Genomic DNA, 18232 nt, shown 5'->3' on the forward strand with positions numbered 1-18232 from the left:
TAATGAGGAAGCACTACCCTTTCTTTATTTTTTTCTGTAGCTATCTTATCAGACCCAACCTATCCACCTCCTTTTCCCCTTAATTTTTTTCCTTTTTGTTGCCCTGTTTTTTATTATTGTTGTATTTCTCCTTATTTTTATTTATTTATTGCCACCAGGTTTATTGCTGGGACTTAGTCCCTGTATGATTCTGTACCACTCCTGACTGCCATTTTAAAAAAAATTTACTTATAAAAGGAAACACTGACAAAACCATAGGATAAGAGGGGTACAACTCCACACAATTCTCACCACCAGAACTCCATATCCCATCCCTTCCCTTGATAGCTTTCCTATTCATTTTTTGAAAAATTTCTTATAGATAGTGAGAAACAGGGCAGGGGTAGATAGCATAATGGTTAATGCAAACAGTTCTCATGCCTGAGGCTCCAACGTCCCAGGTTCAGTTCCCTGAACCACCAGTCCCCTGCACCACCGCAAGCCAGAGTTGAGCAAAAAGAAAAAAAAAAGTGAGAAACAGAGAGAGATAGAGAGGGAGAGAAGAGATACCATAGCATCTCTTCACTGCTTGTCAAGCCTCCCCCCTTGCAGGCTTGCCCATGTGCTAGCCCAGGGTTCGAACCCAGGTAACAACTCTTAATGGTTGAACCACCCACAGATTCCCTAGTTCTCTTTTTGTGTTTTGCCACTTAATTTTTAATATAAAAGCTATGTATGCTCCTTTTTTTTTTATACTAGAGCACTGCTCAGCTCTGGCTTATGGTGGTACAGGGGATTGAATCTGAGACTTTGGAGCCTCAGGCACGAGAGTCTCTTTACATAACCATTATGCTATCTACCCCTGCCCAATGTATGCTCCTTGTAGAGAACTTGGAATATATAGAAAAGTGTAAAGAAACGAAAAGCTCACTTAGCCCCACCACCCAGGAGTAGCAATTGGTAGGAGTGTGTGTGTGTGTGTGTGTGTGTGTGTGTTTGGACAGAGATGGAAGGGGGGGAGATTGAGAGTGAGAGAGAATGAGAAATGCCTGCATTACTGCTTTACTATGAAGCTTTCCCCCTGCAGGTGGGGACCAGGGGCTTAAAACGAGATCCTTGTGCACTGTAATTTAGTGCTCAACCAGGTATTGCCACTGCCTGGCCCCTGGTACCTGGTAGGAGTATATTCTCTTTCCTTTCCATCTTTTATTTTTTTTTAAGTTTTTAAAATATTTATTTTCCCTTTTGTTGCCCTTGTTTTTTTAATTGTTGTTGTAGTTATTATTGTTGTTGTTATTAATGTTGTCGTCGTTGGATAGGACAGAGAGAAATGAAGAGAGGAGGGGACGACAGAGATGGGGAGAGGAAGATAGACACCTGCAGACCTGCTTCAATGCCTGTGAAACGACCTCCCCTGCAGGTGGAGAGCCAGGGGCTTGAACCAGAATCCTTACACCGTTGTTGCGTTTTGCGCTTAATCCACTGTGCTACCGCCTGACTCCCCTCCTTCCCATCTTTTTCTAAGCCCCACTCTACCTATCCGTCTCTGCCAATCACACAGCTTCTTCTTCTGACTATTAAGTATGTGTTCAATTGTTGAGTGACACAGAGAGGCAAAGAAGGCACTGACAATCGCCCCAGCAATGCCTCCCTGAGGGGGCTGTGACTGACATGGTGATGAGGCTCCTTTCAGGCTTTTTCACTTCTGTGAGACCAGCTTTAACTACTGGTGGTGTTGGGAATCGAACTTGGGACCTCTCACTTTGCTTAATCATGGTGCTATTTTCCTACCTTCTATATATATATTTAAATTTATTTTTGCCACTAGGATTATCTCAGGAACTTACTGCCTTTATGACATTCCATCACCACTTCTGAGGCTTATTTTTCAAAAATTATTTTTATTTATTTATTGGATGGAGATAGAAATCGAGAGGCAAGGGGGAGATAGAGAGGGAGAAAGACACACCTGTAGCCCTGCTTCACCACTCGCAAAGCTTTCCCTATGCAGGTGGGGACTGGGGGCTTGAACTTGGGTTCTTGTGCATTTTAACATGTGTGCTCAAGCAGATGTGCCACCACCCAGCCCCCCTGTTTTTTAAATTTTATTTATTTTAACAAAAGAGATACACAAAAAGATACAGAGACCAGAACACTTCTCAGCTCTGGCTTATGGTAGTGCTGGGGATTGAACCTGGGACCTCAGAGCCACAGGCAGGAAAAACCTTTTATAGAACCATTATGTTGCCTCCCCAGCCCTTCATCTAGCATCTTTTTTAGGATTTTTGTTTATTTATTATTTACTGGCCAGAGATAGAGAGAAATCAAGAGGGAATGGGGAGAGGGAAAGAGAGTGAGAGAAGGAAAGACACATGCAGCACTGCTTCACCACTTGTGAAGATTCCCCCCTGCAAGTAGGAACCGAGGATTTGAACCTGGGTCCTTGCACATGATAACGTATGCACTCTATAAGGTGCACCACTGCCCGACCCCTCATCTAGGGTCTTGTGTCCATCTTTTTATATTGATAACTGTGTGTGCATGACCACTTTGTCGACAGACCAGAACTTACCTCTTCGTCTGCTTTGCAGGAGAGACAGGTCTGGGCAAGTCCACCCTCATGGACACCCTGTTCAACACCAAGTTTGAGGGTGAGCCCGCCAACCACACCCAGCCGGGTGTCCAGCTCCGATCCAACACGTATGACCTCCAAGAGAGCAACGTGGGACTGAAGTTGACCATTGTCAGTACAGTGGGTTTTGGGGACCAGATCAACAAGGAGGACAGGTAAGGAAGCGGGGACCTGCTCTCAGAACTGGGGCGGAGGACAGGCAGCACTGCCTTAGTTGGGGTCCCTGTCTACTGCGATCAATTCTCCATATTAGAAGACAGCTGTCTGTACAGTCCATCTGTGTGAGGTCTCTATTTCCCCCAGAGAATGTCATGGAGTTTCACCTTGTGCCGGGCTGTGATGAACTAACGGTAAAAGACTTTGTCTCCACTCTTTTGAAAAAAATATTTTATTGGTTTATTTTTATTGGATAAAAACAGAAAGAACATTTTAAAAAGTATTTTATGGGAGTCGGGTGGTAGCACAGTGGGTTAAGCGCACGTGGCGCAAAGTGCAAGGACCGGCGTAAGAATCCCGGTTCGAGCCCCTGGCTCCCCAGCTGCAGGGGAGTCGCTTCACAGGTGATGAAGCAGGTCTGCAGGTGTCTGTCTTTCTCTCCCTCTCTCTGTCTTCCCCTCCTCTCTCCATTTCTCTCTGTCCTATCCAACATCGATGACATCAACAACAATAATAAATACAACAATAAAACCGCAAGGGCAACAAAAGGGAATAAATAAATAAATTTTAAAAATGTATTTTAGTGAGACACATAGAGAGAGAGGGAGGGGGGGTGAGAGAGAGAGAGACAGAGACACTGGCACCAGAGGACTGCTCAGCTCTGGCTTATGGTGGTGCTGGGGATTGAACCTGGGACTGCAGAGCCTCAGGTACAAGATTTTGCACTATCATTATGCTTTCTCCACAACCTCAGACAGAAATTGACAGGGAAGAAGAGAGAGACATCCGCAGACCTGTTTCACTGCTTGTGACGCTTTCCCCCTTCAGGAGGGGAGAAGGGGCTCAAACCCAGGTACTTGAGCATACTAATATATATGCTCTACCAAGTGCACCCCCATCTGGTCCCTGTCTCCACTCTTGAGGTCTCTGATGAGGAAGGCTGGTTTTAAGCACATAAATGCCATTGAGTGGAATAGGCCCTAGGACAGACTACAGACAGGAAAAAGACAGGCCACCGCAGTTAGTTCCCTATGGGGAGATCAAGGAAGGCTTCACAGAGAGGGTGTCCTCTGAGCTGACCCTTGAAGGCTGAACTGCTTTTGTTTGTTTTGTTGTTGTTCAGTTTTGCCAAACATACAAGGGAAGGGCATTCCAGGTCGAGGGAGCTGCTTACACAAAGGCAATGAGATGTGGAAGGTCATGGTAGGGTGGGGGTTATGCAAAGAGATTCTCATGCCTGAGGCTCCAAAGTCCCAGATTCAGTCCCCTGCTCCACCATAAGCCAGAGCTGAGCAGTGCTCTGGTTAAAGAAAGAAAAAAAGAAAAAAAAAAGAGGGGTCATGGTATGTTCTGGGGAGCACCTGCTTCTGGCTCTATTTGGCTTCACCAGGGGCAGAGTTACTGTGAAAGTGACTTAAAGGTTTCAGGGCTGTCACCTCTACCTGTCCCTTCCAAGGCCCTGTAACCACAGTGTTCTGTTGTCCTCCTTGAGGGTCATCGTCAAACTTTAAGCCTTCCTCATCCCAGTCTAGGTCCACCCCTGGACTAGTGCTTGAAGTAAACTAAGGCGTGAAGGAAGGGAACTAGCAGGAGGAGATGAGCCTAAGGGGACTAGCAGGAGGCAGATCTTGGAGAAGGTTCTGGAAGGTGCAAATAGGGAACCATTGAAAGACATAGAGTAACACAGTCTGGTCTCTGCAGAAAGTACTTTGAAATAGTATGGAGATAGACTGGAGGGACCAGGCAGAGGTGTACCTGGTAGAGTGCATATGTTACAATGCACAAGCACCTGGGGGTTCAAGCCCCTGCTCCCCACCTGCAGTGAGGGAAGCTTTATAAGCGGTGAAGCACTGCTGCAGATGTCTCTCTTCTCTCTCTCTCTCTCTCTCTCTTTCTTTACCCCCCTTCCCCTCTCAATTTCTCTGTCCCATTAAATTAAAGGAGATGGCGTAGGGGGAGGGGAAGATGGTCATGCAGTCACTGAGCCCCAATAATAACTCTGTTGGGAGAGAGAGAGAGAGAGAGAGAGAGAGAGAGAGCATAATGGCTATGCAAAGAGACTCTCATGCCTGAGGCTCCGAAGTCCCAGGTTCAATGCCCCGTACAACAATAAAAACAACAAGGGCAACAAAAAGGGGATAAATAAATAAATGTTAAAACAAAAATAATAAAAAAAAGAAAGCAGAGGGGATCTGCAGTGCTTATAGTAGAGTGTTGCTCTGTGCTTGAGAAAGCAAACAAAAAATATAGAACAAGTAAGCGCAAGTGGCGCAAAGCGCAAGGGTGGGAGTAAGGATCCCGATTCTAGCCCCGGCTTGCCACCAGCAGGGGACTTGCTTCACAGGTAGTGAAGCAGGTCTGCAGGTGTCTGTCTTTCTCTCCCTCTCTGTCTTCCATTCCTCTCTCCATTTCTCTCTGTCCTATCCAACAATGACAACATCAATAATAACAATAATAACCACAATAATAAAACAAGGGCAACAAAAGGGAGTAAATAAATAAATAAATATTTTTAAAAAGTCATTTAGCTTTGGGAGTTGGGCGTTAGCGCAGTGGGCTAAGCGCACGTGGTGCAAAACGCAAGGACCGGCTGTAAAGTTCCTGGTTCGAGCTTCCGGCTCACCACCTGCAGGAGAGTCGCTTCACCTGCAGGAGAGTGAAGCAAGTAAAATAATATATAAAACGAGGCTCAGCTTTCTGGCTTTCTAGATAATTTTAAATCAGATTGTTTTTTTCTTAACCAGTACACTGCTCAACTCTGGGATTGAACTCTGGACCTTGGAACCTCAGGGATGAAAGTCTTTTTTAATTCAGAGCACTATTCAGCTCTGGCTTGTTTTTTATTTATTAAACTTTATTATTATTGCTTTTATTTGTTCTAAAGAGACAGAAATCAAGAGTGTGTGTGGGGAGACAGCATAATGGTTATGCAAACAGACACTAATGTGTGAGGTTCTAAGGTCCCGGGTTCAATCCCCCGAATTACCATAAACCAGAGCTGAGCAGTGCCCTAGTTAGAGAGAGAAAGAAACCAAGAGAGAAGGGGGAGATAAAGAAGGAAAGAGACAGACACATGCAGCAATGTTTCACCACTCTCAAAGCTTTCCCCCCCTGCGCATGAGGGCTGGGTCTTTTCGCGTTGTAATATGTGTGCTCAACCAGATGTGCCACCACCCAGTCCCCATAAGAGTCGTTGCAGAACCATTGTCTAGTCTCCCCTATCCAAGGGAAGGGATTTATTGTTTGTTTGTTGGCTTTTTAATCAGCTTGAAGCCAGGGATGGAACCCCATGGTAGGGCTTATGATTCACTATGCTTTTGTCATTGTCTGTTTTGTTTTGTTTGTTTATTATTATTATTCTTTTAAATTTTTATCTTTATTTATTTATTGGAAAGAGACATGAAAAAATTGAGAGAGAAGGAGGTGACAGGAAAGGAGAGAGACAGAGAGACACCTGCAGCTCTGCTTCACCACTCGCAAAGCTTTCCCCCTGCAGGGGGGGACCAGGGGTTCGAACCCGGGTCCCTGTGCACTGTAGCACGTGCGCTCAACTAGGTGTGCCACCACCTGGCCCCGTTTGTTTATTATTGTAGTTTTGCACTGGTGCACTGTTCAGCTCTGCCTTCTGGTGGTGCAGGGGATTGAACCCGGAACCTCAGAGCCTCGGGCATGGGAGTCTGTTTTGTAGTACAAGTATAATATCTCCCCAGCCTTTATAGCTCATGCTGCAAATGTGTGAGGTCCTGGGTTCTATCTCTGACACCAAAAATAAATGAATGAGTGAATGAATGAATACATGAATACATGAATGAATGAATGGTCTTTGTGTTTTGGCTCGCTGACTTTGAGGTGTCTGTGACCTGTCCAAAGCCACAATGACCTTTAGTGGCTGTCAGCTGAGTATCAGAAGCCCAATGTCAGGGGAAGGTCTGGGCTAGAAAGACAGATCTGGGTTATCAAGATAGAAATAACATGTCCCAACCTCAACCAGAGTCGAGCTAGACCTACACTGGGCGGAAGAGGAAAAACCTGAGGCAGTTAAAGTGGGCAGATGGAGACAAAGCAACCTGAAAACAAGCAGACCGGGCAATCAGCAGAGAGGTAGGAGGAGAGGCTAGGGGTGGGGTGTGGGGAGGCATCTCTGATTTTGGTAGGCTTGTTTATTTAAGTGCCAACCGCATCTGGTTCAGAATCAACCCCAACCCTGGGCTCAGGGCTCTCCGGGTCACGAGACAAGGATGGGATTAAAGGCCAGATGTCACCTGCATTTTCACCAGTAGGTACAGGACTGTCACGGGTGCTCAATACAGAAAGGTCCCTCATCGCCTGCAGCAAATTGTGTGCTTCCTAAGCAAACAGTAGCCAGTGTCCTCCTGTTTCTCTGTGACCTCGGCTCATTGCCTTGTGATGAATGATAGTACAGAAAGAAATTGAGAGGGAAATGGGAGACAGAGAGGGAGAAAGAAAGATAGCCTCACCTGCAGGGGGAAAGCTTCACGAGTGGTGAAGCAGGGCTGCAAGTGTTTCTCTGTCTCTTTCCTTCTCTATCTCCCTCTCCCCTCTTAATTTCTCTCCGTCTCTAGACAATAAAATATTAAAATAAACATTTGAAAAATTTAAAAGAGAGAGAGAGAGACCTGTAGACCTATTTCACCACTCATGAAGCGTCTCCCCTTAGGTAAGGAGCAGGGGCTTGAACCCAGGTCCTTGTACGTGGTAACATGTGTGCTCAAACAGGTGCGCCATCACACAGCTTCCTAAAGTATAAACTCTAACTACAAAGATAAGTGAGGTACAATTCGTGCAAAAGAATACTAAAGTGCAAAGAAAGCTTATGAAAAGAGAGCCTCGAGGGTGGGGGTAGATAGTATAATGGTTATGCAAAGAGACTCTCTGGCCTGAGGCTCCAAAGTCGCAGGTTCAATCCCCTACACCACCATAAGCCAGAGCTGAGCAGTGCTCTGGCAAAAACAATAACAACAAACCCATGATGGCTAGGAAGCTATTTATTTAATGACCAGAGCACTGCTCAGCTATGGCTTCTACATACAGAACAACGAACAACATCAACAATGGCAATAATAATAACCACAATGAGGCTACAACAACAAGGGCTGCTCCTGGGGGGTCGGGTGGTGGTGCAGTGGGTTAAGTGCAGGTGGCGTGAAGCGCAAGGACCAGCGTTTTCTACATACAGACAGTGGTGCAGTGGATGATGCATCTGAAATACTGTGAATACTGCCAGGGTCATCTAAAAATAGTTATGTAGGGCTGGGTGGTGGTGTACATGTTACAATGCACAAAGACCCAGGTTCGAGCCCCTAGCCCCCACCTGCAGGGGGAAAGCTTCTTGAGTGGTGAAGCAGGGCTGCAGGTGTCTCTGTCTCTCTCCCCCTTTCTGTCCCTCCTTTCCTCCTCAGTTTCTTTTTTTTTAAATTTACTTATTTATTTTTTTAACTTTATTTGTTTATTTGTTATTGGATAGAGACAGAGAAATGGAGAGAGGAGGGGAAGACAGAGAGGGGGAGACAAAGACAGACACCTGGAGACCTGCTCTACTGCCTGTGAAGCGACTCCCCTGAAAGTGGGGAGCCGGGGGCTTGAACTGGGATCCTGACCGGTCCTTGCGCTTTGTGCCACGTGCGCTTAACCCACTGCGCTACCGCCCGACTCCCTTTTTTTTAAAAACTTTTTATTTGTATTATTGGATAGAGACAGAGAAATGGAGAGGAATTGGGGAGCTAGGGAGAGAAAGACCTGCAGCTCAGCTTCGCCACTCATGAATCTTTCCCGCCCTGCAGGTGGGGACCAGAGGCTTGAACTTGGGTCCTTGCACACTGTAATGTGTCAGCTTAACCAGGTGTGCCACCGCCTGACCCCACCCTCTCGATTTCTGACTTTCTCTATCCAATAAATAAACATCATAATTTTTTTAAAAATTGGGGGGGATTGGGCGGTAGCGCAGCGTGTTAGGCGCACATGACGCAAAGAGCAAACACTGGCGTAAGGATCTCGGTTCAAGCCCCCGGCTCCCCACCTGCAGGGGGATTGCTTCACAAGCGGTGAAGCAGGTCTGCAGGTGTCTATCTTTCTCTCCCCCTCCTCTCTCCATTTCTCTCTGTCCTGTCCAACAACAATGACAACAATAATAACAACAATAATAATAACCTCATTGATTAAAAAAAAAAAACAGGAGTGGTGACTGCCAGGAGGGATGGATTTGTCATGCAGTCATTGAGCAATAACCTTGGTGGCAAAAATCTGCAGATCCAAAGGTAAGCAAGCAGTTAGCAGTCACATGACCAAGGGAATTGTGGGCGGATTATTCTGGCTTTTTATTAATGACAAAGCTAAGAGGAGAGAGGAAGAACCAGACATCACTCTGGTACATGTGCTGCTGGGGATTGAACTCGAGACCTCCTGCTTGAGAGTCCAAATCCTTATCCTCTGTGCCATCTCCCGGAACACTTTGTTACTGTATTTTATTGTTGACTGTGAGTGAACCATTAATACCCCAAATTCAGATAAGAAAGAGAAAAGAAAAAGAATCATTAAGCGCACGTGGCACATAGCCCAAGGACCGACTTAAGGATCCCGGTTCGAGCCCCCAGTTCCCCACCTTGCAGAGGAGTCACTTCACAAGCGGTGAAGCAGGTCTGCAGGTGTCTATCTTTCTCTCTCCGTCTCTGTCTTCCCCTCCTCTCTCCATTTCTCTCTGTCCTATCTAATAACGACGGCATCAATAACAACAACAATAACTACAACAATAAAACAACAAGGACAACAAAAGGGAATAAATAAATATTAAAAAAAAGAAAAGAAAAAGAATCCGACACATTTAAGTCAAGTTAGCAAGGAAAGAATAAACTATTCAGGGACCTTGCAGCGAGCGGCAAGGTTGAGCACACACATTCCCATGGGCAAGCGCCTTGGTTTGAGCCCTTGCTTCATACCTGCAGGGGAGAAGCAGTGCTGTAGGTGTCTATCTTTTTTTTTTTTTTTTCTTCCTCTCCCTCTCCCGCTTCCCTTTCAATTTCTCTCTGTCCTATCAAATAAAACAGAAAGGAAAAGAATGAACTATTCAAGTAATGGTGCTGGGGAAATAGGACAGACATTAGAACACTAAAATGAGATCCTCCCACACAGACACCATTGGCAAAGATAGACTCCAGCTGGACTGAAAACAGATTCTAAAAACGGAAAGGGAAAATATGAGTATATTTTTATGGCTTTGGGGCTAGAGACGGTTTCTTTCTTTTCTTTTTAAAAATATTTATTTATTTATTTATTCCCTTTTGTTACCCTTGTTGTTTTATTGTTGTAGTTATTGCTGTTGTTATTGTTGTCGTTGGATAGGACAGAGAGAAATGGAGAGAGGAGGGGAAGACAGAAGGGAGAGAGAAAGATAGACACCTGCAGACCTGTGTCACCACCTGTGAAGTGACTCCCCTGTAGGTGGGGAGCCGGGACCTTACGCCAGTCCTTGCGGTTTGTTCCACCTGTGCTTAACCCGCTGCGCTACCCCCAACTCCTCTTCTTTTTTAAACATATAGGTAGAGAGGCAGAGTGAAAGCGACCATAGCACCAAAGCTTCCTTCAGTGTGTTGGGAGCCTGGCTTCCAGCCTGGGTCAAGGACCTGGCAAAGTGGTGCACTGTCCATGTGAACTAATTTTGCAGGCCTAAGAAGGTTTTCTAATCATGGCACAAAATGTGGAGTGGGGGTAGATAGTATAATGGTTATGCAAAGAGACTCTCCTGCCAGAGGCTCCGTAGTCCCAGGTTCAATTTCCCACACCACCATCAACAAAACAAAACACCACAAACAAAAGTGAAAACAAACTACAGATGTAAAGAACATCATTGCAAGTTAAAGAATAGTGTTTATTTTAATGTAAAATGAGCATCCAGTCTTTTCTTTTTTTTTTTTTTTGCCTCCAGGGTTATCAGTGACTGCATTATAAATCCACTGTTCCTGGTGGCCATTTTTTTCCATTTTATGTTGGATAGGACAGAGAGAAATTGAGAGGGGAAGGGGAGATAGAGAGAGAGAGAGAAAGATAGACACTTGGCAGACCTGCTTTACTGCTTGTGAAGCATCCCCCCTGCCGGTGAGGAGCCAGGGGCTTGAACAGGGATCCTTGTGTGGGTCCTTGTGCTTAATACTATGTGCGCTTAACCTCTATGTGCCACTGCCCAACCCCAAACATCTACTCTTGATTAAGAAATAAATAAATAAATGACAGGGAGAAATAGAAATATCTGATCACCAAATGAAATGATTCTCAACTTGACCAAAATGAGACAGTGACTTTTTTTTTTTTTAAACCAAAGCACTGCTCAGCTCTGATTTATGTTAGTTCTGGGGAGTGAACCTGGGACCTCAGAGCCTCAGGCATGAAAGTCTTTGTAGAACCACTATGCTCTATACTCTGTAGTCCCCATGCATAAAGCATGTGTTGGACATTAAGCCAGCCCACTGCTCCCCCCCTGTTCCGTTGCTGATACTATGGCCTATTTACATAATCATTGTTTTGCCTGAAAGATTCCCCACACATTCCTTTTATCTATCTTCTTTCTACCTCGAGACCTGCCCTGCCTGCAGGGTACATTAATCCTGCCAGTTAAAACTCTAGCAACTGTAGCTACTGAAGCTTTCTGCCTTTCCGTTCTTTCTTTTCTCCATCCCCTTTCCCAGCCAGCTCCGTTCCTGACTTCCCACTTCTGGTTTTACCCTATAAAGCCCATTTCTGGTCCTGGTTTCGCTCTTTTCTCTCCCATGTCCTGACCTGGAGAAGGGGCGGAGTGCAGAGCAGGAGACGGCCATTGCAGTTTGGCGCCACATGGCTTAACCCGGTGAGCTTACGCTGACTCTGGGGTGTCCGCATGAATAAAGAATTGTATTACCGTGCTGCCACCAGTTCCTGGTCTCTCTCCCGCGACTCTAGCCCTGCAGCATGGATGAAAAAAATCCTGTGGAGGCTGCGTGGTGGTGCACCTGGCTGAGCGCACATGTTACAATGCTCAAGGTCCCAGGTTCTAGCCCCTGGTCCCCCACCTGCAGGGGGAAAGCTTTGCAAATGGTGAAGCAGGGCTACAGGTGTCTCTCTCTCAATTTCTGACTGCTCTATCCAACAAATAAATATAATTAAAATAAAATTTTTTAAAAAGAAAAAAAATCCTATGCATAGGAGAATGTTTTTACCCATGGTGTTTAATATATATAATCTATTAATACCAGGTGAACTCTTTTAAGGTTATGGGAGTGAGAGGTGAAGCCAATCTTTCTCAGGGCAAATTTGGTGGTGTCTATTTGAATTATAGGGCTGGGAAGAGAATGTAGTGGTTTTGCAGAAAGAGCCCCAGGTTCAATCCCCAGCACCACCATACGCCAGAGCTGAGGAAACTATAGTGCGAGTAAGAGAGTGGCTTTTTTCATGCTTTTCATGGGCATGGATGGAGCGCTGAATGAGTCATGCTGCCATGCGTGGTCTTGCACTTGGCAGTTTGAGAGAGTGAGGTCATTTGCTCTGTCACATGGACGTACTGTTCCTCAGGGAAAAGAGAAACTGCAGAGACCAGGATGTCATTGCTCATTCCTGCCTGGTCCCAGTAAAGCAGTCTGTCCTCCACTTGTGTTGATCAGTGCTCAGGACAAGGTCTGTGAGCATAATCAATAGACTGAAACTTATAGGTTCCCTGGAGGAGGGCAGACAGTGCACATTGACTGGCCCCCTCGTGAAGAATTCGTTTAGGCCACCTGTTAGAGTGCTGGCATGCATGCCTGAGGCTCCAAGGCTACCCTCAAGTTCACTCCCCAGCACCGTCTTGTGTCAAAGCTGAGCAGCACTGTGACTTCTCCCTCTCTCTTCTCTCATGATAAAGATATATATATATATATATATATATATATATATATATATATATATATATGATTTTATATATTTATGAGAAAGATAGGAGGAGAGAGAAAGAATCAGACATCACTCTGGCACATGTGCTGCCGGGCATCGAACTCGGGACCTCATGCTTGAGAGTCCAAAGCTTTACCACTGCCCCACCTCCCGGACCACGATAAAGATATATTTTAAATGCCACTGGGGTTATCACTGAGGCTCAGTGCCTCCATTATGAGTCCACTGTTTCTGGCAGCCATTTTTGCCTGCCCCCCCTTTAAGTTTCTTTATTTGATAGGACAGAGATTTTGAGGGGAAGGAAAAATAGAGAGGGAGAGGGAAAGATACCCGCAAACCTGTTTCACTGCTTGTGAAGCTTCTTCCCTACAGGTGGGGACCAGGGACTTGAACTCAGGTCCTTGTGCACTATAATGTGTACACTCAACCTGCTGCACCACCACCCAGCCCCACAATAAACAAACATAACTCCTGTGGCCTGGAAAGTGGCATAATAGATATAATGTTGGATTGTTGGACTCTTAGATATGAGGTCCCAAGTTCAATCCCCAGTAGCACATATACCTAAATGACTGGTTCTTTTCTCTCTCTCTCTCCTTCTCTCTCTCTCCTATGTCTCTCATTCATAAATAAATATATATTGATAAACATAACTATTTAAAAATAAATTTAAAAAAGAGCGAAGGTGTTTGTTTTTGATACAGAATGAGACAGATAGAAAGAGGGAGAGAGAGGGGGGTGGAGACTACAGCACCTAAGCTTCCTTCATTGCGGTGGGGGCTGGGCTTGAACCTGAGTTGCACACATGGCAATGTAATACACTAGCCGTGTGAGCTATTTTGCTAGCCTACCATTTTTTCCTCCAAAGATCTATTTATTTAGAAGAGGGAGAGAGAAAGAACCAGGGCACCACTGTGGGGCATTTGATGCCACGGATCAAACTTGGAACCTTGTGCTTAAGAATCTAACACTTGGGAGTCGGGCGGTAGCACAGCGGGTTAAGCGCACGTGGCACAAAGAGCAAGGACCAGCGTAAGGATCCCAGTTCGAGCCACTGGCTCCCCACCTGCAGGGGAGTCGGTTCACAGGCGGTGAAGCAGGTCTGTAGGTGTCTTTCTTTCTCTCCCCCTCTCTGTCTTCCCCTCCTCTTTTCATTTCTCTCTGTCCTATCTAACAACAAAGGACATCAATAACAATAATAAAACAAGGGCAACAAAAGGGAATAAATAAAAAAAGAAGAAAACTGTGTCTAGACCAGATTTGTCTTGTACCTTTAGTTTCGTGGGTGGTTTAGTGAGATCTGGGGACTCATTCTCAACAGAACACATCCAAACACCTAAACTATGACACTCAGACCCAAAACACAGTCACTGAAAGATTTTTACCTTTTTTTTTTTTTTTGCCTCCAGGGTTATTGCTGGGGCTTCATGCCTGCAACTAGGAATCCACTGCGCCTGGAGGCTATTTCCCCCCCTGTTGCCGTTGTTTATTGTTGTTATTATTATTGTTGTTGTTTCTGTCATTGTTATTGGATAGGACAGAGAGAAATCGACAGAGGAGAGGAAGACAGAAGGGGAAAGACAGACACCTGCAGACCTACTTCATCTGCAGGTGGGGGCCAGGGGCTTGAACCAGGATCCTTATGCTGGTCCTTGCTCTTCGCACCATGTAGGCTTAACCCACTGCACTACCGCCTGAGCCCCCCCCCCCCACCATTTTTACCTTTTTGATGTAGTATTTCATGTGTTTCTGTCTCAGTTCCTGAAAAAAAAAAGATCTTTGGGGGTTGGGTAGATAGCATAATGATTATGCAAAGAGACTTATGCATGAGGCTCTGAAGTCCCAGGTTCAATACCCTGCACCACCATAGGCCAGAGCTGAGCAGTGCTCTGGTAAAAAATGAATAAACAAACAAATAAATAGATATTATTTTTATCTGGGGACTGGGTGGAGGCATATCCAGTTGGGCACACACATTGCCTTGTACAAATGACCCGGGTTCAAGACCGTGGTCCCCGTCTACAGGGGGGAAGCGTCACAAGCGGTGAAGCAAGTCTGCAAGTGTCTCTCTGTCTCTCTCCCTCCCTCCCTCCCATCTCAATTTATCTCTTTCATATCTAATTTAAATTTTAAAAAAGAAGGAAAAATGGCTGCTAGGAGCAGGTACTAAGCTCCAGTGATAACTCTGGCGGCCAAGAAGAAAAAAAAAAAAAGGCTATAATGAGCCAAAAGCCCATTTTGAGCCATCTGCTTCCACTGTCATAGGAAAAAAAAATCTATCTATATCTATCTATCTATCTAAATAAATAAATGATGGTGGGTTTGACTGGTTTGCTGCATTTGTGTTAGAGCTTAGTGGAACAAGATGTTTATTTTTTTATTTTACCCATCCAAATTCATAGATCATATGGATTCTCTCCAGGTAGCTTCAGAGGCCCATAAACCCCAGGTTAAGAAGGCCCACCCTGGTGGCTTGGGAGGTGGCACAATAGATAAAGCACTAGACTCTCAAGCAAGAGGTCCTGAGATTGAACCCCAGCCATCTCAGGTGCCAGAGTGCTGCTCTGATTCTCTCTTCCTTTTTTTTTAAAATATTTATTTTATTTATTTATTCCCTTTTGTTGCCCTTGTTGTTTTATTGTTGTTGTCGTTGTTGGATAGGAGAGAGAGAAATGGAGAGAGGAGGGGAAGACAGAGAGGAGGAGAGAAAGATAGACACCTGCAGACCTGCTTCACCGCCTGTGAAGCGAGTCCCCTGCAGGTGGGGAGCCGGGGTTTGAACCGGGATCCTTATGCCGGTCCTTGTGCTTTGCGCCACCTGCGCTTAACCCGCTGCGCTACAGCCCGACTCCCTCTCTCTTCCTTTCTGTCTCTCTTTTTCTTTTTAAGATTTATTTATTTATTTGAAAGGTAGGAGGAGAGAGAGAGAAAGAATCAGACATCACTCTGGTACATGTGCTGCCAGGGATCGGACTCAGGACCTCATGCTTGAGAGTCTAATGCTTTATCCACTGCACCACTACCCGGAGCACTCTGCCTCTCTTTCTTACTAATAAATAGATAGATTTTATTTTTAATTTTTAAAAAAATTTTTTTAATGGTAACCTACCCTGAAAATTTAAAGACAAATGGCAATGATGAAAAGGAGAGAGTTGAAGGTAGGTAAGTGGCTTATTTATTTGTTTATTTTATTTATTTATTTTTTTAAACATTTAAAAAATATTTATTTTATTTATTTATTCCCTTTCGTTGCCCTTTGTTGTTTTATTGTTGTAGTTATTATTGTTGTTGTCGTTGTTGGATAGGACAGAGAGAAATGGAGAGAGGAGGGGAAGACAGAGAGGAGGAGAGAAAGATAGACACCTGCAGACCTGCTTCACCGCCTGTGAAGCGACTCCCCTGCAGGGTGGGGAGCCGGGGTTCGAACCGGGATCCTTATGCCGGTCCTTGTGCTTTGTGCCACCTGCGCTTAACCCGCTGTGCTACAGCCCGACTCCCTTGTTTATTTTTTTTATCTTCATTTATTTGATAGAGACAGCCAGAAATTGAGAGGGAAGGGGATGATAAAGAGGGAGAGAGACAGAGAGACCTTCAGCACTGCAGCACTGCCTCACCACTCGTGAAACTTTCCCCCTGCAGGTGGGGACCAGGAGCTTGAACCTGGGTCCTTGCACACTATAATATGTGCATTCAACCAGGTGGGCCACCACCCGGGCTGTTTTTTTTTTTTTTTGGGTGGGGGGACAGAAGAGATGATTTTTTTTAATTGGGGAATTAATGTTTTACATTCAACAGTAAGTACAATAGTTTGTACATGCATAACATTCCCCAGATTCCCATATAACAATACAAACCCCACTAGGTCCTCTGAATCAGAAGAGACGATTTAAAAAAAAATATTTATTTATTATTGGACAGAGACAGGGAGAAATTGAGAAAGGATGGGGAGATAGAGAGGGAGAAAGACAGAGAGACACCTGCAGCCCTGCTTCAGCACTTGTGAAACTTTCCCCCTGCAGGTGGGGACCAGGGGCTTGAACCTGGGTCCTTGTGCACTGTAATGTGAGCGCTTAACTAGGTGTGCCACTACCTGGCCCAGAGATGATCTTTTTTTTTTTTTTTTTTTACATTTCTCAGTTTTCCACATAACAATACATCCCCCAGTAGGTCCTCTGCCATCCTTTTTGGACCTGTACTCTTCCCCACCCACTCACCCCAGAGTCTTTTACTTTGGTGCAATACACCAACTCTAGTTCAGGTTCTCCTTGTCAGAAGAGATAATCTATGTGTGAGAGATTTTACTCCTGGTGGACGTGAGGCCAGTGAGCATGACAAAGTGGATGGGAAAGATACTCCCTGTGGTTAGATGAGGCCCTGGAGTGGGAGGGTGGGTGGTTGTGGTGGTGTTGAACCTGGCATGCTTGGTGGGGCCCTTCCTGTATCTCTGATACGTTTCTGGCTCTGACTGAGGTTATAGAGAGGGATGAGTGGAATCTCATATTGTTGAGTGATTGACCGCTTTGTTTGATCTGCTCCACTGGCCTTTCCAGAATCCCCCAAGAGCCAGAGGCAGCAGCTCAGGGCAGCTAGAGATCCAGGGTGGAGGAGCCAAAAGTCAGTTTTCTTTTCTCCCTTGATACCTTGTGCAGAGAGATACAAAGTTACATAATGTAGAGGGGGAAAAATTCAGCCACAGGGCCCTTGTGCAGAGAGACACAAAGTTACATAATGTAGAGGGGGGAAAATTCAGCCGCACAGCTGTCAGATTGTTCCAATCAGCCAGCCATTCCCAAATCGATTAGCCAGACATAAGGACTGCACCCCTCCACCTTCACTCTGAGTTCTTTTGGAACTTTCTAAGGATCTTCACAACCAAGAGAATCTCTGGTGCTGCCTCCCTTCACAGTTGGGAGGGATGAAAGGCAGGGAGAAACGGTCTATCTTTAGATTTTATCCTGTATCTGTGGGTCTCGCCTCTGCAGGCGGCTTGTCTGAATCTAGAATATTCCAAGGCTCTTGTTTGTGAAACTCGTTACCCTTCTCTGCCCAGGGCTGGGCAGGGCTCTCAGAATAGCCCAAGTTGGGGGGCTCCTGCAGATGAGAGGTGTTGCCTGGACTCTGCTTCTGCTGTGACTGTGCCCCACACCTGCAAGCTGATGGCCTTGGGTTGGATAAGGGCTCTGGTGATGGCTAACCCAGGTAATGGGAGGAGAGCCTGGGCCAAAGCTAGGCTGACCTACTTAGAGCAGGAGAGAGGTTCAGGGATGCTGGGGTGGCATGGGAGGGGGAGAGAGAAGCCTTGCAGGACAAGGAGGAGCAGACAGAGTGAGAGAGACCACAGCATCAGAATTTCTTTCAATGCGGTGAGGGCTGGACAGCGTACTATCTAACTAAGCTATTTTGCTGTCTTCAGGTTCACTGTTTTTGGATAGAAAAGAAAGTCACATTATGGGGGGCCGGGTGGTAGTGCAGCGGATTAAGCGCATATGGTGCAGAGCGTAAGGATCCCAGTTCGAGCCCCTGGCTTTCCACCTGCAGAGGGGTCACTTCACG

General features: G+C 45.6%; 1 protein-coding gene across 10 annotated transcripts in view; it reads left to right on the forward strand.

Annotated features, from left to right (window-relative positions):
• Positions 1–18232, forward strand: part of SEPTIN6 (septin 6) — a 111423-nt gene that overhangs the window by 45497 nt on the left and 47694 nt on the right. For all 10 annotated transcript variants that reach the window (XR_009547591.1, XR_009547588.1, XR_009547587.1 and 7 more), the window contains one exon: positions 2571–2766. Coding sequence is in view for 4 of the 10 variants with exons in the window: in XM_060183271.1 (XP_060039254.1) it covers positions 2571–2766 (196 nt within the window). In the remaining 6 variants the exon portion in view is untranslated. The remainder of the gene's footprint in view (positions 1–2570; positions 2767–18232) is intronic.

Source organism: Erinaceus europaeus, chromosome X, assembly GCF_950295315.1.
Source record: "Erinaceus europaeus chromosome X, mEriEur2.1, whole genome shotgun sequence".
In the NCBI taxonomy this organism is placed as follows: Eukaryota; Metazoa; Chordata; class Mammalia; order Eulipotyphla; family Erinaceidae; genus Erinaceus; species Erinaceus europaeus.